The sequence below is a fragment of the Taurulus bubalis genome, assembly GCF_910589615.1.
Source record: "Taurulus bubalis genome assembly, chromosome: 12".
Taxonomy (NCBI): domain Eukaryota; kingdom Metazoa; phylum Chordata; class Actinopteri; order Perciformes; family Cottidae; genus Taurulus; species Taurulus bubalis.
This window is the reverse complement of record NC_136600.1, coordinates 26,932,509-26,950,349: the sequence shown is the minus strand read 5'-3', so window position 1 is coordinate 26,950,349 and position 17,841 is coordinate 26,932,509. Positions and strand designations below refer to the sequence as shown.

The following is a 17,841-nucleotide window of genomic DNA, read 5'->3' as shown; positions in this document are numbered from 1 at the left end:
CCGATATTCAGAAAATCAAAACATTTAAACTGAGTTTTTGTTCTTTTTTCACTCGGATGTTTATGAACTTAGTTTTTATAATTAAAATCGAAATGATCAAACGTCAGAATTTAATTATGAAAGAAACAAACTGAAGCTGCAGAGTCCAAAAGCTTTATTATGTTGACAAAGACACACATAAATATTAGAATATATTCGAATATATATATTTGTTAAATGTTTGACTTTAAACTTTTATTTCTGACTAAAAATCGGTTACAAGTTAGTTCTGATGAACTGCAAATATTTAAAAGATGATCAATAAATTACAGATGAAATCTATAAAGAACATTCTCTTCTCAAGCAAAACGCCACGTTCTTCATCACAAACAAGTTTAAACTGACGCAGAAATAAAGAAACAGGAAGTAAAGAAACAGGTTTCAAGGAGGAGGAGGAAGAGGAAGAGGAGAAGTCTTCATCACAGTAAACGACTCATCGGTGGCCCTGAGGGGGAAACAACTTGTTTGGAGAGCTTTCAGCCACGTCTCATGGACTTCCTCGTGGATGTATGAAGTTAAAGAGACGTGGCTGAAAGCTCCGGAAAAACCAAGCAACCGTTTCCTCCTCAAGGTTTTACAGTCTAAGTATTATAAACATTGATACGTTAGTTTTTAAGTATACGCGTTGACATGACGACTGTGTATATAAATATATATACACAACGGTTATATGCACATAAATATATATACACGGTTATATATATTTATATAGTACAGATTTGTCGAGGCATCGTTTAAATGAGAGACTCTGAACGTTTGTTCAGCGGCGGCGAGGCCGGGAGCTCGGCGCGGCGCTTAGGAGTCGTCCTCCTCCGTGGTGTGGTCCAGGGTGTTGGGGCTCAGGTACTCGAAGGCCTTCTGGCTCTGGGAGACAAACTGTTTGAGCGGCGCGAGGAGCAGCTCGGTGGCGGACGGCCGGCGGAGGACGGCGGCGGCGTCGGACGCCATCTTGAGGTCCTCGGCCTCCGGAGCCAGCAGATCCTTGGTGCTGGAGCGGCGGCGGCTGCCCTGGGGGTCGGGGCTCTGGGGGTTCTGGGGGCCCTGGGGGCTCCGGGTGGCGGAAGACCTGCTGTAGAGACTCCGGCGGCGGCGAGGACGTCCGTCCATCGCCTTCAGGAAGAGGTTGTTGGCGGAGCTGCGGCGGGAAGAACTGTCGGCTGCTACGTCCTCCTGGTTCAGGAAGTCCTCCACCTCCTGGGGGGACGGCTGCTGGAGCTGCAAGACGAGGACAGTCAGAGTCTCATCACGAGCCTAGCTTAGCACAAAGACTTTTAGCCTTGCTCAGCACAAAGAATGTTAGCGTAGTTTAGCACAAAGACTGTTAGTCTAGCTTAGCAAAAATACTGTTAGCTTAGCAGAAATACTGTTAGCTTAGCACAAAGAATGTTAGCCTAGCTTAGCACAAATAATGTTAGCTTAGCACAAAGACTGTTAGCCTAGCTTAGCACAAATAATTTTAGCCTAGCTTTGCATAAAGAATGTTAGTGTAGCTTAGCACAAAGACTGTTAATTTCGCACAAATACTTTTAGTCTAGCTTAGCACAAAAAATGTTAGCTTAGCTTACAACAATGGTCAACAATACATTAGTTTTACTGATTATATCACCACAATCAAGCTGGATGAACGAGTGTGTCTCAGGTGTGTGTGTGTGTGTGTGTGTGTGTGTGTGTGTGTGTGTGTGTGTGTGTGTCTCACCACGTTGTACAGCGGCGTGGCGTTGATGATCAGCTGCAGCAGGATCTTGGACAGGTCCTGCAGGTCCCCCAGCAGCGTCTGAACCTGAACCGGCAGCGCTCTGATCTGGCGGAGGGGGCGTAGCTCGGCCAACATGGCCGCCTGGCTCCTGACTCCGCCCACGGTCAGCTCCCGCAGGCTCTCGGCTCGGTACACCAGTGCCACCAGGAGGCTCTGCAGGAACTGCAGCAGCTCGCCCACCAGATCCACGACCCGACCCAGACCCACCTGCAGGGGGGGGGGGCAACCAGATGTAAACATTACACACAAAGAACCAGGATGAGAAGAAGAAGAAGAAGAAGAAGAAGAAGAAGAAGAAGAAGAAACAGAAGAAACAGAAGAAGAAACAGAAGAAACAGAACAAGAAGAACAAGAAGAACAAGAAACAGAAGAAGAAGAAGAAACATAAGAAGAAGAAGAAACAGAAGAATCATCATCATCATCGTCAGCGTCCCACCCGCTCCACAGCGCCCCCCGTGGTCGCCATGGCTCCCTGCAGCTGCTCCCTGAGCCTGGCGAGGCGGTGGTAGAGCTGCAGGCTGAGCTTCAGCAGCAGGGAGCGGACCCTGGTCCACAGGCTGGGCTCCTCCTCGTCTTCATCCTCATACTCCTGCACCTTCATCTCCCACTCCCGCCCTGACGGACAGAGACCAGGGCACCTCCTTCATCATCACCATCACCATCACCATCATCATCATCATCATCACCACCATCACATAATAAAGATTATTCATATGACAACGTAAAAAGAACAGAATGCAAAGCAGCGACACATTTCTACATGAATATATATTTACAAACACATGAATAGATCTGAACGAGGTCTAAACTACAAGTAGCCTGTGTGTGTGTGTGTGTGTATGTGAGTGTGTCTCAGGTGTGTGTACAGGTGTGTGTGTGTGTGCCTCAGGTGTGTGTGTATCTCAGGTGTGTGTCTCAGATGTGTGTGTGTGTGTCTCAGGTGTGTGTGTGTGTACCTCAGGTATGTGTGTGTGTCTCAGGTGTGTGTGTGTCTCAGGTGTGTGTGTGTGCCTCAGGTGTGTGTGTGTGCCTCAGGTGTGTGTGTGTCTCAGGTGTGTGTGTGTGCCTCAGGTGAGTGTGTGTCTCAGGTGTGTGTGTGTGCCTCAGGTGTGTGTGTGTGTCTCAGGTGTGTGTGTGTGTGCCTCAGGTGTGTGTGTCTCAGGTGTGTGTGTGTGTGCCTCAGGTGTGTGTGTGTGCCTCAGGTGTGTGTGTGTGCCTCAGGTGTGTGTGTGTATCAGGTGTGTGTACAGGTGTGTGTCTCAGGTGTGTGTACAGGTGTGTGTGTGTCTCAGGTGTGTGTACAGGTGTGTGTCTCAGGTGTTTGTGTGTCGCAGGTGTGTGTGTGTCTCAGGTGTGTGTGTCTCAGGTGTGTGTGTCTCAGGTGTGTGTGTGTGCCTCAGGTGTGTGTGTCTCAGGTGTGTCCCTCAGGTGTGTGTGTCTCAGGTGTGTGTGTGTGCCTCAGGTGTGTGTGTGTCTCAGGTGTGTGTGTGTGTACAGGTGTGTGTCTCAGGTGTGTGTGTGTCTCAGTTGTGTGTGTCTCAAGTGTGTGTGTGTCTCAGGTGTGTGTGTGTGTGTGTGTGTGCCTCAGGTGTGTGTGTGCCTCAGGTGTGTGTGTGCCTCAGGTGTGTGTGTCTCAGGTGTGTGTGTGTACAGGTGTGTGTCTCAGGTGTGTGTGTGTCTCAGTTGTGTGTGTCTCAAGTGTGTGTGTGTCTCAGGTTTGTGTGTGTGTGCCTCAGGTGTGTGTGTGCCTCAGGTGTGTGTGTGTGTCTCAGGTGTGTGTGTGCCTCAGGTGTGTGTGTGTGTGTATCAGGTGTGTGTACAGGTGTGTGTCTCAGGTGTGTGTACAGGTGTGTGTGTCTCAGGTGTGTGTGTGCCTCAGGTGTGTGTGTATCAGGTGTGTGTACAGGTGTGTGTCTCAGGTGTGTGTACAGGTGTGTGTGCGTCTCAGGTGTGTGTGTCGCAGGTGTGTGTGTGTCTCAGGTGTGTGTACAGGTGTGTGTCTCAGGTGTGTGTACAGGTGTGTGTCTCAGGTGTGTGTGTCGCAGGTGTGTGTGTCTCAGGTGTGTGTACAGGTGTGTGTCTCAGGTGTGTGTACAGGTGTGTGTCTCAGGTGTGTGTGTGCCTCAGGTGTGTGTGTCTCAGGTGTGTGTGTGTGTACAGGTGTGTGTCTCAGGTGTGTGTGTGTCTCAGTTGTGTGTGTCTCAAGTGTGTGTGTGTCTCAGGTGTGTGTGTGTGCCTCAGGTGTGTGTGTGTGTCTCAGGTGTGTGTGTGCCTCAGGTGTGTGTGTGTGTATCAGGTGTGTGTACAGGTGTGTGTCTCAGGTGTGTGTACAGGTGTGTGTGTGTCTCAGGTGTGTGTGTGCCTCAGGTGTGTGTGTATCAGGTGTGTGTACAGGTGTGTGTCTCAGGTGTGTGTACAGGTGTGTGTGCGTCTCAGGTGTGTGTGTCGCAGGTGTGTGTGTGTCTCAGGTGTGTGTACAGGTGTGTGTCTCAGGTGTGTATACAGGTGTGTGTCTCAGGTGTTTGTGTGTCGCAGGTGTGTGTGTGTCTCAGGTGTGCGTCTCAGGTGTGTGTGTCTCAGGTGTGTGTGTGTGTCTCAGGTGTGTGTAGGTGTGCTCACGCAGCGTGGGCGGCAGCGGCAGGTAGTAGGCCGTGGCGTCCTCCAGGCGGGTCAGCAGGTCGTCCAGCCCGGTGGAGGCGGCGCGCCCCACCTGGCTGTCCTGCAGCCGCCGCACGGCGCCCAGCGCTCCGTCCTGCAGCCGCTCCAGCCGGTCCAGAGCGCCGTCCAGACCGTCCACCACCCACAGCTGCACGTCGTCCAGTGTCAGCAGCAGCGCGTCCTTCAGGTGGCCCAGCACCTGGGGAGGCCACGCCCCTTTATTAGTCACGAGCAGCAGCTGATCAGGAGTATTGATGACGCACAGACCATGTCTTCACATCAAGGTGTAGAGACGGGTGATCAATACATTACAATATTCGAGGTAACAATCTGAACGATCAATAAAGTTATAACATAATTTATCCTGATGATCAATAAATAATAATGATAATAAATTATGATGATCAATAGATAGTAAACATTGATTAGATAGTATATATTGATTAGATAATACATATTGATTCGATCGTAAATATTGATTAGATAGTAAATATTGATTAGATAATACATATTGATTAGATAATTCATATTGATTAGATAGTAAATATTGATTAGATAGTAAATATTGATTAGATAATACATATTGATTAGGTAATACATATTGATTAGATAGTAAATATTGATTAGATAGTAAATATTGATTAGATAATACATATTGATTAGATAATTCATATTGATTAGATAGTAAATATTGATTAGATAGTAAATATTGATTAGATAATACATATTGATTAGATAATACATATTGATTAGATAGTAAATATTGATTAGATAGTAAATATTGATTAGATAATACATATTGATTAGATAGTAAATATTGATTAGATAGTAAATATTGATCAGACAGTAAACAAACCTCCTCTGTTGATTGGTTCAGGATCGGGAAGTTTTTCTCCAGACGGTCGAGACCAACGAGAGCAAAACTGTTGGCGACTTCAACTGAAGACAGAAAGTACAAGTGTCAGGAGTACTAGCAAGAGTACTAGCAGGAGTACTAGCAGTATGCATTATTTACAGCAGTATTTATATCTGTGTACTTTGAGACCCTTCAATGGAACTCAGCAGTATCGATAGTGGAGGTAATAGCAGTAGTAGTAGTGGTATTACTTGTTTCAGTAGTACTAGTATCAGTAGTAATAGCAGTACTAGTGGTAGTATTTATATACACGTACTCTGCGGCTCCAGACTCTGGAGGAGGGGCGTGGCTCTCGTCATGGCGACGCTGACGCCGACCTCCGCGGCTCCGCCCACCAGCCGCAGCAGAGGGTAGCGACCTTTGACCTCGCAGTAGACCGACGTCACCGACTGCAGCGCCGAGCTGACCAGCGGCAGACTGGAGACCCTGAACACCACGCTGGACTGAAACGCAGGACGGGACCGTGTACAGGTACTCTGAGGTTGTGTACAAGTACTCTGAGGCTGTGACAAGTACTAGGCAGTGAACACACTATAACCACACTGTAAAAATACTGTTATTGTATCAATTTGGAGATTTTTCAAAGTAAAAGTCTCACATTTCTACTTATAATCTTATTTATAATATATATATATATATGCATATATATATATATATATATATATATATATATATATATATATATATATATATGCATATATATATATATATATATATATATATATATATATATATATTACAAATACGATTATATAATGTGTGTATAGACAGAGTTCAGACGCTGTGGACTCACCTCATGATGTTGACGCTCGGACATTTCTCCTTCTCCAAATCTGAGGAACAAACAAGAGCAGAGTTCAGACTCCACGAGGCAGTCAGCTGTCAGAAGACCACAAGACCACAAGACTAAGAAGACTAGGAAGACCAGGAAGACTAGGAAGACAACGAGGACTAGGAAGACAACGAAGACTAGAAAGACTAGGAAGACTAAGAAGACAATGAGGACTAGGAAGACAACGAAGACTAGGAAGACTAAGAAGACTAAGAAGACTAGGACGACTAAGAAGACAATGAGGACTAGGAAGACAACAAAGACCAGGAAGACTAGGAAGACTAGGAAGACTAAGAAGACAATGAGGCTAGGAAGACAACGAAGACTAGGAAGACTAAGAAGACTAAGAAGACTAAGAAGACTAAGACGACTAAGAAGACAATGAGGACTAGGAAGACAACAAAGACCAGGAAGACTAGGAAGACTAGGAAGACTAAGAAGACAATGAGAACTAGGAAGACAACGAAGACTAGGAAGACTAAGAAGACTAGGCAGACTAAGAAGACAACGAGGACTATGAAGACAATGAGGACTAGGAAGACAACAAGGACTAGGAAGACAACAAAGACCAGGAAGACTAGGAAGACTAAGAAGACTAAGAAGACAATGAGGACAAGGAAGACTACGAAGACAACGAGGACAAGGAAGACAACAAGGACTAAGAAGACAACAAGGACTAAGAAGACAACGAGGACTAGGAAGACAACGAGGACTAGGAAGACAACGAGGACTAGGAAGACAACGAGGACTACGAAGACAACAAAGACCAGGAAGACAAGGAAGACTAAGAAGACAACGAGGACTAGGAAGACAACAAGGACTAAGAAGACAATGAGGACTAGGAAGACAACAAGGACTAAGAAGACAACGAGGACTAGGAAGACAACAAGGACTAAGAAGACAACGAGGACTAGGGAAACGACGACTAGTAAGACAACGAGGACTAAGAAGACAACGAAGATTAGGAAGACAACGACGACTAAGAAGACAATGAGGACTAAGAAGACAACGAGGACTAGGAAGACAACGAGGACTAGGAAGACAACGAAGACAACGAGGACTAGGAAGACAACGAGGACTAGGAAGACAACGAGGATTAGGAAGACAACGAGGACTAGGAAGACAACAAGGACTAAGAAGACAATGAGGACTAGGAAAACAAGGACTAAGAAGACAATGAGGACTAAGAAGACAACGAAGACTAAGAAGACAACGAGGACTAGGAAGACAACGAGGACTAGGAAGACAACAAAGACAACGAAGACAACGAGGACTAGGAAGACAACGAAGACTAGGAAGACAACGAGGACTAGGAAGACAACGAAGACAACAAGGACTAGGAAGACAATGAGGACTAGGAAGACAACGAAGACAAGGAGGACTAGGAAGACAATGAGGACTAGGAAAACAAGGACTAGGAAGACAACGAGGACTAGGAAGACAACGAGGACTAGGAAGACAACGAAGACAACGAGGACTAGGAAGACAACGAAGACAACGAGGACTAGGAACACAACAAGGACAACGAGGACTAGGAAGACAACGAAGACTAGGAAGACAACGAAGACTAAGAAGACAACAAGGACTAGGAAGACAACAAGGACTAAGAAGACAACGAGGACTAGGAAGACAACGAGGACTAAGAAGACAACGAGGACTAAGAAGACAACGAGGACTAGGAAGACAACAAGGACTAGGAAGACAACGAGGACTAGGAAGACAACAAGGACTAGGAAGACAACGAAGACAACGAAGACAACGAGGACTAGGAAGACAATGAAGACAAGGAGGACTAGGAAGACAACGAGGACTAGGAAGACAACAAGGACTAAGAAGACAATGAGGACTAGGAAAACAAGGACTAGGAAGACAACGAGGACTAGGAACACAACGAAAACAACGAGGACTAGGAAGACAACGAAGACAATGAGGACTAGGAACACAACAAGGACAACGAGGACTAGGAAGACAACGAAGACTAGGAAGACAACGAAGACTAGAAAGACAACAAAGACTAGAAAGACAATGACGACTAGGAAGACAACGAAGACAACGAGGACTAGAAAGATTAGGATGACCAAGAAGACCAGGAGGACAACAAAGACCGGCTCTGTTCCGATCCACCGGCGTGGAAATCAGCCTCTGACAAAACTCCCATTGAGAAGAAGCGTCATCAATCAATGCAACACTTCATTAATAATTATATGCTATGACCAGAACTAGTTTGTTTTTGGAGAAAAAACTAAAAACAGAAAAAGAGAAGAACATGTTTGAATAATTAAAAAGATGTAGCGTTATGAATGGTTAATGTTTCGTCAGGCGGTCGCCTCGCGGCCCCCGTTGGGGTCGCAGCCCTCAGGTTGGACTCCTGGACCCGAAAATATCAAAAACTCGTCTTTTAAACGTCAATGTAAAAGTACACTGTAAAAAAAATGGTTTAAAAGATGATGATGAAAGCTTAAAAAACACTGTCAAAGAGGACACATTTAAAATATTGAGTTCAACCTGAAAAATTCAATTCTTAATGACAAAATAAAAAACAGCTTTCATTAGATTTAAAGAAAAATAATGAAAGTCAACAGTTGAAGCTTCAGAGAGAAGCCACGCCCAAACTTTACCTTTAAATACACAAATATATAAATATATAAATGCCTGAAGCAAAACAATGTGTATTCAATCAACTTTAGTAGTTTGTGTTGAATAAAGGTTTCAATAAATAACCATGAGTATGAATACTTACCCCATTAGAAAGGCTCAAGAGGCGATGAAGCAGCTGAAGCGATGAAGACGGTGATGAAGATGGTGATGTAGACGACGATGAAGACTCAGACGTCGTGACTGCTCATAAAGAGTCAGGGCCGGGTTTTCTGGAGGAGAGCAGCGACCTGATTGGCTGACGAGCGCTGTGATGTCACAGCGACCAATCAATTAGCACGAGTTCTCAATGAAGTCATTCAGCAGAGACACACACACACATATACACGCACACACACACATATATACACACACAAACACACACACACACACACATACACACATATATACACGTTTCTCTCCCGTCATGTTGGATGTTAAGTATAATCAATAAATAACTTCCTCTCTGATCCGATAAACAAACTGTTATTTGTTACTCAACGACTACCGACCGGTAGCCCTCACCTCCCATGTGATGAAGGTGCTGGAGAGGCTGGTCTTGGCTCACCTCCGACCGCAGGTGAAATCGTCGCTGGACCCTCTAGAATTTGCTTACCAGCCTCATGTGGGAGTGGACGACGCCATCATCTACCTGCTGCAACGAGCTCAGTCGCACCTGGATGGAACAGGTGTCTCTGTGAGAGTCACTTTCTTTGACGTCTCCAGTGCATTTAACACCATCCAACCACTGCTACTGGGTGAGAAGCTGCGGGTGGTGGGGGTAGACTCGTCCACCGTCTCCTGGATCACTGACTACCTCACAGGCAGACCACAGTGTGTCAGACTGGGCCGTGTGCTGTCTGGAACGGTGGTCAGTGATGCTGGAGCCCCACAGGGAACTGTTCTGTCTCCCTTCCTGTTCACCTGTACACCACTGACTTCCAGTACAACACACAGTCATGCCATCTGCAGAAGTTCTCTGATGACTCTGCAGTGGTCGGGTGTATTAGGGATGGACGGGAGGAGGAGGACAGGGCAGTGGTGAGTGACTTTGTGAAGTGGGCCGGTGAGAATCACCTGCTTCTGAACGTGGCCAAGACCAGAGAGATGGTGGTGGACTTCAGGAGGAAGACAACAGCTCCTAGTCCTCTGAGTGTTCTGGGAGAGGACGTGGACATAGTGGAGGAGTACAGGGACCTGGTGTCTCATCACATGGAGGAGAACAGGTACCTGGTGTCTCATCACATGGAGGAGAACAGGTACCTGGTGTCTCATCACATGGTGGAGGAGTACAGGTACCTGGTGTCTCATCACATGGTGGAGGAGTACAGGTACCTGGTGTCTCATCACATGGAGGAGTACAGGTACCTGGTGTCTCATCACATGGAGGAGGAGTACAGGTACCTGGTGTCTCATCACATGGAGGAGTACAGGTACCTGGTGTCTCATCACATGGAGGAGTACAGGTACCTGGTGTCTCATCACATGGAGGAGGAGTACAGGTACCTGGTGTCTCATCACATGGAGGAGTACAGGTACCTGGTGTCTCATCACATGGAGGAGTACAGGTACCTGGTGTCTCATCACATGGAGGAGTACAGGTACCAGGTGTCTCATCACATGGAGGAGGAGTACAGGTACCTGGTGTCTCATCACATGGAGGAGTACAGGTACCTGGTGTCTCATCACATGGAGGAGTACAGGTACCTGGTGTCTCATCACATGGAGGAGGAATACAGGTACCTGGTGTCTCATCACATGGAGGAGTACAGGTACCTGGTGTCTCATCACATGGAGGAGTACAGGGACCTGGTGTCTCATCACATGGAGGAGTACAGGTACCAGGTGTCTCATCACATGGAGGAGGAGTACAGGTACCTGGTGTCTCATCACATGGAGGAGTACAGGTACCTGGTGTCTCATCACATGGAGGAGTACAGGTACCTGGTGTCTCATCACATGATGGAGGAGAACAGGTACCTGGTGTCTCATCACATGGAGGAGTACAGGTACCTGGTGTCTCATCACATGGAGGAGTACAGGTACCAGGTGTTTCCATCGACAGCCGACTGAACTGGAAGGCCAACATCAACTCTGTCTACAAGAAGGGGATGAGTCGACTCTTTTTCCTGAGGAAGCTTGGATCCTTCAATGTGTGCAGAAGATGCTGGAGATGTTCTACCAGTCGGTGGTGTCCAGCGCCCTGTACTTCTCCATCGTCTGCTGGGGAGCAGCATTGGAGCCGGTGACACCAACAGACTTAACAAGCTAGTGAAGAAGGCTCCATCATCGGCTAGCAGGAGTTTCTGGAGCAGGTGGTGGAGAGGAGGACGCTGAAGAAACTACTGTCCATATTGGACAACCTGGACCACCCTCTCTACCACCTGCTGCAGGGCCATATATATACATGTATATATATATATATATATATATATATATATATATATATATATATATATATATATATATATATATATATATATATATATATATATATATATAACCACCCTCTCTACCACCTGATGCAGGGTCATATATATTTATATATATATATGTAACTTTATTTTAATTTGTATATATCTCTCATCCCTGCTTCTTTATATATTTGATCTTTTATCTTGTGTGTTTGTGTTTCAAGTGGTAAGGCGCTACTGATGACGACAAAAACATCTCCCCTTGGGGATTAATAAAGTATATATTCATTCATTCATTCATTATTTGTGTTGTTGACTCTGTCGCCCCCTCAGGTTTGAACTGGTACTGCAGCATGGGGTTAGCTGGTTAGCACGCTAACGCTAGGAGAGATCTCTGTATTGGACCACACATCCACACCGTGACCTTCATCACATCCCGATGACGACGACGACGATAATGATGATGATGATGATGAAGGTCACCTCTAAAACAACAACCCTGGGTTTCTCAATTAATCCATTCATGAAGCAGTTCACTGAAGATACTCGTTAGAACCAGTAGAGACCAGAACACCTCATGAAGACATGAAGACATGAAGACCTGAAGACATGAAGACATGAATACCTGAAGACCTGAAGACATGAAGACATGAAGACCTGAAGACAAGAAGACATGAAGACATGAATACCTGAAGACCTGAAGACAAGAAGACATGAAGACATGAAGACAAGAAGACATGAAGACATGAATACCTGAAGACCTGAAGACAAGAAGACATGAAGACATGAAGACAAGAAGACATGAAGACATGAATACCTGAAGACCTGAAGACATGAAGACATGAAGACCTGAAGACATGAAGACATGAAGACATGAATACCTGAAGACCTGAAGACAAGAAGACATGAAGACCTGAAGACATGAAGACATGAAGACATGAATACCTGAAGACCTGAAGACAAGAAGACATGAAGACATGAAGACATGAAGACATGAATACCTGAAGACCTGAAGACAAGAAGACATGAAGACAAGAAGACAAGAAGACATGAAGACATGAAGACATGAAGACAAGAAGACAAGAAGACATGAAGACAAGAAGACAAGAAGACATGAAGACATGAAGACATGAATACCTGAAGACCTGAAGACAGGAAGACATGAAGACAAGAAGACAAGAAGACATGAAGACATGAAGACATGAAGACAAGAAGACATGAAGACATGAAGACAAGAAGACAAGAAGACATGAAGACAAGAAGACATGAAGACATGAAGACATGAAGACAAGAAGACAAGAAGACATGAAGACAAGAAGACAAGAAGACATGAAGAAATGAAGACAAGAAGACAAGAAGACATGAAGACATGAAGACAAGAAGACATGAAGACATGAAGACATGAAGACAAGAAGACAGGAAGACATGAAGACATGAAGACAAGAAGACATGAAGACATGAAGACATGAAGACAAGAAGACAAGAAGACATGAAGACAAGAAGACAGGAAGACATGAAGACAAGAAGACAAGAAGACATGAAGACATGAAGACAAGAAGACATGAAGACATGAAGACAAGAAGACAAGAAGACATGAAGACAAGAAGACATGAAGACATGAAGACAAGAAGACATGAAGACATGAAGACATGAAGACAAGAAGACAAGAAGACATGAAGACATGAAGACAAGAAGACAGGAAGACATGAAGACAAGAAGACAAGAAGACATGAAGACATGAAGACATGAAGACAAGAAGACATGAAGACAAGAAGACATGAAGACATGAAGACAAGAAGACATGAAGACAAGAAGACATGAAGACAAGAAGACAAGAAGACGTGAAGACATGAAGACAAGAAGACATGAAGACAAGAAGACATGAAGACAAGAAGACAAGAAGACATGAAGACATGAAGACAAGAAGACATGAAGACATGAAGACAAGAAGACATGAAGACAAGAAGACATGAAGACATGAAGACAAGAAGACAAGAAGACATGAAGACAAGAAGACAAGAAGACATGAAGACAAGAAGACAAGAAGACCTGAAGACAAGAAGACATGAAGACATGAAGACATGAAGACATGAAGACAAGAAGACATGAAGACATGAAGACAAGAAGACATGAATACATGAAGACATGAAGACATGAAGACAAGAAGACATGAAGACATGAAGACAAGAAGACAAGAAGACGTGAATACATGAAGACATGAAGACATGAATACATGAAGACATGAAGACAAGAAGACAAGAAGACATGAAGACAAGAAGACATGAAGACATGAAGACAAGAAGACAAGAAGACGTGAAGACATGAAGACATGAAGACATGAAGACATGAAGACATGAAGACAAGAAGACAAGAAGACATGAAGACAAGAAGACATGAAGACATGAAGACATGAAGACATGAACACAAGAAGACATGAAGACATGAAGACATGAAGACATGAAGACATGAACACAAGAAGACATGAAGACATGAAGACAAGAAGACATGAAGACATGAAGACAAGAAGACAAGAAGACGTGAAGACAAGAAGACAAGAAGACATGAAGACAAGAAGACATGAAGACATGAAGACATGAAGACATGAAGACAAGAAGACAAGAAGACGTGAAGACAAGAAGACAAGAAGACGTGAAGACAAGAAGACAAGAAGACATGAAGACAAGAAGACATGAAGACATGAAGACAAGAAGACATGAAGACAAGAAGACATGAAGACATGAAGACAAGAAGACATGAAGACAAGAAGACATGAAGACATGAAGACATGAATACATGAAGACATGAAGACAAGAAGACAAGAAGACATGAAGACAAGAAGACATGAAGACATGAAGACATGAAGACATGAACACAAGAAGACATGAAGACATGAAGACAAGAAGACATGAAGACATGAAGACAAGAAGACATGAAGACATGAAGACAAGAAGACATGAAGACATGAAGACATGAAGACATGAAGACAAGAAGACATGAAGACATGAAGACATGAAGACATGAAGACATGAAGACATGATGACCTGCTCATGTGTAATAAAGATGGTTAATACTTAGTTATGTGTAATGAAGGGTAATAATAAACACCTGAGGTCAACGTGTCCCTGTAGTCACAGTATTTAATATCTTTTATAGGGGAACCATCATTTTTGTCCAGACATTTTCACTAGTTTGTTTTTAATGATTCTGTTGAACCACAATTCAAAAGCAATGTTTGATTTTCATTCGTTAATTTTACTTTCGGAACCACAACGTTGATTAACTTCATTTAAATTGCTGAAATACAGTAAAGCCTTGTGGGAAGAGTTATAGCTGAAGAACAAATTAAACTTAGCGTTAAGTTTATGTAGTTACATAAACATAAGTTTATGTAACTACATAAACCCGTAACCTCGCCGTCACGTCCGGGCGGCGGCCGTAGCGTTTACTAGATCGTTCATAATTCAATAAAAGACACCTCTAACCACCTAACCCTACGAGCTCGTTTGAGTCTAATACAGTATAATGTATACTTGTGTAGTATATTAGTACCTGAAAGATTTTACTGCGTGTTCCAGCTGTGGGGTTTTGTTTGTTGTTTTGTCTTTGAGACCCTGAGGCCTATTGCTCCCATTTTAGTTAATTTACCTTTTTGTTAACTGATACGCTGTCAATACATATTATTTACTGCCTTGTCGGCTCCCTTCCTTGTTGCACCTTTGCCAAGGCTATTCCCCTTGTGTGTGTTAGGGCCCTAGGCACACGAGGCAGGCTTGTGTATGAATATAAATGAGTAATTAAACCTCATGAGCTCATGAAAAGCTGCTCTCAGATCAGATCATGTGTTTCTGTCGGCTCGTCCGTGACGTCAGTGAAGACCACGGCCGCTAGAATCTGACCCCAGATCAGAGCATCTGGGGTATTTTATGACTTCCCAGTAAATAAATAAAACACACAACCGCCTCTTCCCTGAACTGGAAGCTAATCAGTGAAATTGATCTTCTGTGGATTTCTTCCCCTGGAGGGAACGGCGATGAAGGAGTCAGTGTGCGGCGAGAGCAGCCGCCATGTGACACAGCCGTTCACCAGCCAGGGCCCGAGAGGAGCCGCCATGTGACACAGCCGTTCACCAGCCAGGGCCCGAGAGGAGCCGCCATGTGACACAGCCGTTCACCAGCCAGGGCCCGAGAGCAGCCGCCATGTGACGCAGCTGTTCACTAGCGAGGGCCCGAGAGGAGCCGCCATGTGACGCAGCTGTTCACTAGCGAGGGCCCGAGAGGAGCCGCCATGTGACACAGCCGTTCACCAGCCAGGGCCCGAGAGCAGCCGCCATGTGACGCAGCTGTTCACTAGCGAGGGCCCGAGAGGAGCCGCCATGTGACGCAGCTGTTCACTAGCGAGGGCCCGAGAGGAGCCGCCATGTGACGCAGCTGTTCACTAGCGAGGGCCCGAGAGGAGCCGCCATGTGACGCAGCTGTTCACTAGCGAGGGCCCGAGAGGAGCCGCCATGTGACACAGCCGTTCACCAGCCAGGGCCCGAGAGCAGCCGCCATGTGACACAGCTGTTCACTAGCGAGGGCCCGAGAGGAGCCGCCATGTGACGCAGCTGTTCACTAGCGAGGGCCCGAGAGGAGCCGCCATGTGACACAGCTGTTCACTAGCGAGGGCCCGAGAGGAGCCGCCATGTGACTCAGCTGTTCACTAGCGAGGGCCCGAGAGGAGCCGCCATGTGACTCAGCTGTTCACTAGCGAGGGCCCGAGAGGAGCCGCCATGTGACGCAGCTGTTCACTAGCGAGGGCCCGAGAGGAGCCGCCATGTGACACAGCTGTTCACTAGCGAGGGCCCGAGAGGAGCCGCCATGTGACTCAGCTGTTCACTAGCGAGGGCCCGAGAGGAGCCGCCATGTGACACAGCTGTTCACTAGCGAGGGCCCGAGAGGAGCCGCCATGTGACGCAGCTGTTCACTAGCGAGGGCCCGAGAGGAGCCGCAATGTGACACAGCTGTTCACTAGCGAGGGCCCGAGAGGAGCCGCCATGTGACGCAGCTGTTCACTAGCGAGGGCCCGAGAGGAGCCGCCATGTGACGCAGCTGTTCACTAGCGAGGGCCCGAGAGGAGCCGCCATGTGACGCAGCTGTTCACTAGCGAGGGCCCGAGAAGAGCCGCCATGTGACACAGCTGTTCACTAGCGAGGGCCCGAGGCCCAGCCAGTCAGGCGGAGCAGCACGAGGCGTTCAATGACATCGCTCCTGTAGTTTTTACTTTGAGGTTTTTAGTTTCAGTCACTAAGACGTTTTTTAAAACTCTGAATGTGTTTATACCTCCCCAAATAATACTTGTTTCCTCTGTGCACACTATATAAGTACTCTGTTACTGTTAAAGTACTAATACCATACTATAGAAGTACTCTGTTACTGTTAAAGTACTAATACCATACTATATAAGTACTTTGTTACTGTTAAAGTACTATAACACACTATAGAAGTACTGTTACTGTTAAAGTACATGCACCTCTGATATGTTATACAGAAAGAGTACAATATGTACCTCTGAGATGTAGTACAGAAAAAGTACAACATGTACTTCTGAGATGTATTACAGTAAAAGTACAATATGTACTGAGATGTAGTAGAGTCATAGAAAATAGCAAAAAAGGGAACTACACATGTACAAGTACCTCATAAGCCCTCCAGGACAGTAGTTGTGTACATGTACATCGTCATGTCGTGATTCAGAAAGTACCTCGTAGTGATCCCTTCGTGTACCGAGTACCACACAAACGTAAACAGACGTGGTATTTAATAAACACGATCAATAACTAGTCAGACTTGTTTTTGCTTGTTTGTTTATTTGCACGTCCAATTAGTGTCAACAACCCTAGGAGGTTAGCATCCAGGTTTACAGCAGGGGGCGCTCACACACACCAAAGCTCCGAGGACACGAGGCGGGAAGGAAACAGCAAACATCTTCATCCTGTACAAATATACAGCATCATCATCATCGTCTTCTTCTTCTTCAGGTTATTAATCAGCAGATTTAAAGGAGGAGCAGACAAGGTATTAAAAACCTTTTTTTTTTCAAATATCCATCTTTATAAAAACACACGGAGGAACTGAGAGCAGCGGCGTCTCCTAGAAACCCTCCAGTCAGAGAGGAGGACGACAGGAAGTGAGAGACAGACAGGAAGTGGATGGGTGGAGCTGTGGCGGCTCAACGGCTTCTGACCGATGAACCTCGAGAGTTCACACTATTTAAATATGAACTCTTATTTTAGGGAGGGACACCTATAAAGAAGCAACGCTAGGTCTGATAGCATGTTGGCTAATTACTACTGTGACATGTTATTCTCCTGGTGTCCACTAGGGGCATCACTGCTGTATTACAGAGATAATACATGTTATTCTCCAGGTGTCCACTAGGGGCTTTAACGCTGTATTACAGAGATAATACATGTTATTCTCCTGGTGTCCACTAGGGGCATCACTGCTGTATTACAGAGATAATACATGTTATTCTCCTGGTGTCCACTAGGGGCATCACTGCTGTATTACAGAGATAATACATGTTATTCTCCTGGTGTCCACTAGGGGCATCA

General features: G+C 45.5%; 1 protein-coding gene across 1 annotated transcript; it reads right to left on the bottom strand.

Moving 5' to 3' along the window:
- Nucleotides 1–139: 139 nt before the first annotated feature.
- Nucleotides 140–6,186, bottom strand: plin6 (perilipin 6; the record flags this gene model as incomplete). The annotated part of the gene is made up of 7 exons (XM_079227403.1): nt 140–1,254; nt 1,736–2,002; nt 2,232–2,410; nt 4,415–4,652; nt 5,310–5,392; nt 5,626–5,812; nt 6,163–6,186. 7 exons carry the CDS (start codon nt 6,184–6,186, stop codon nt 835–837), a joined length of 1,398 nt encoding a protein of 465 aa, XP_079083529.1. The 3' UTR covers nt 140–834.
- Nucleotides 6,187–17,841: the final 11,655 nt, after the last annotated feature.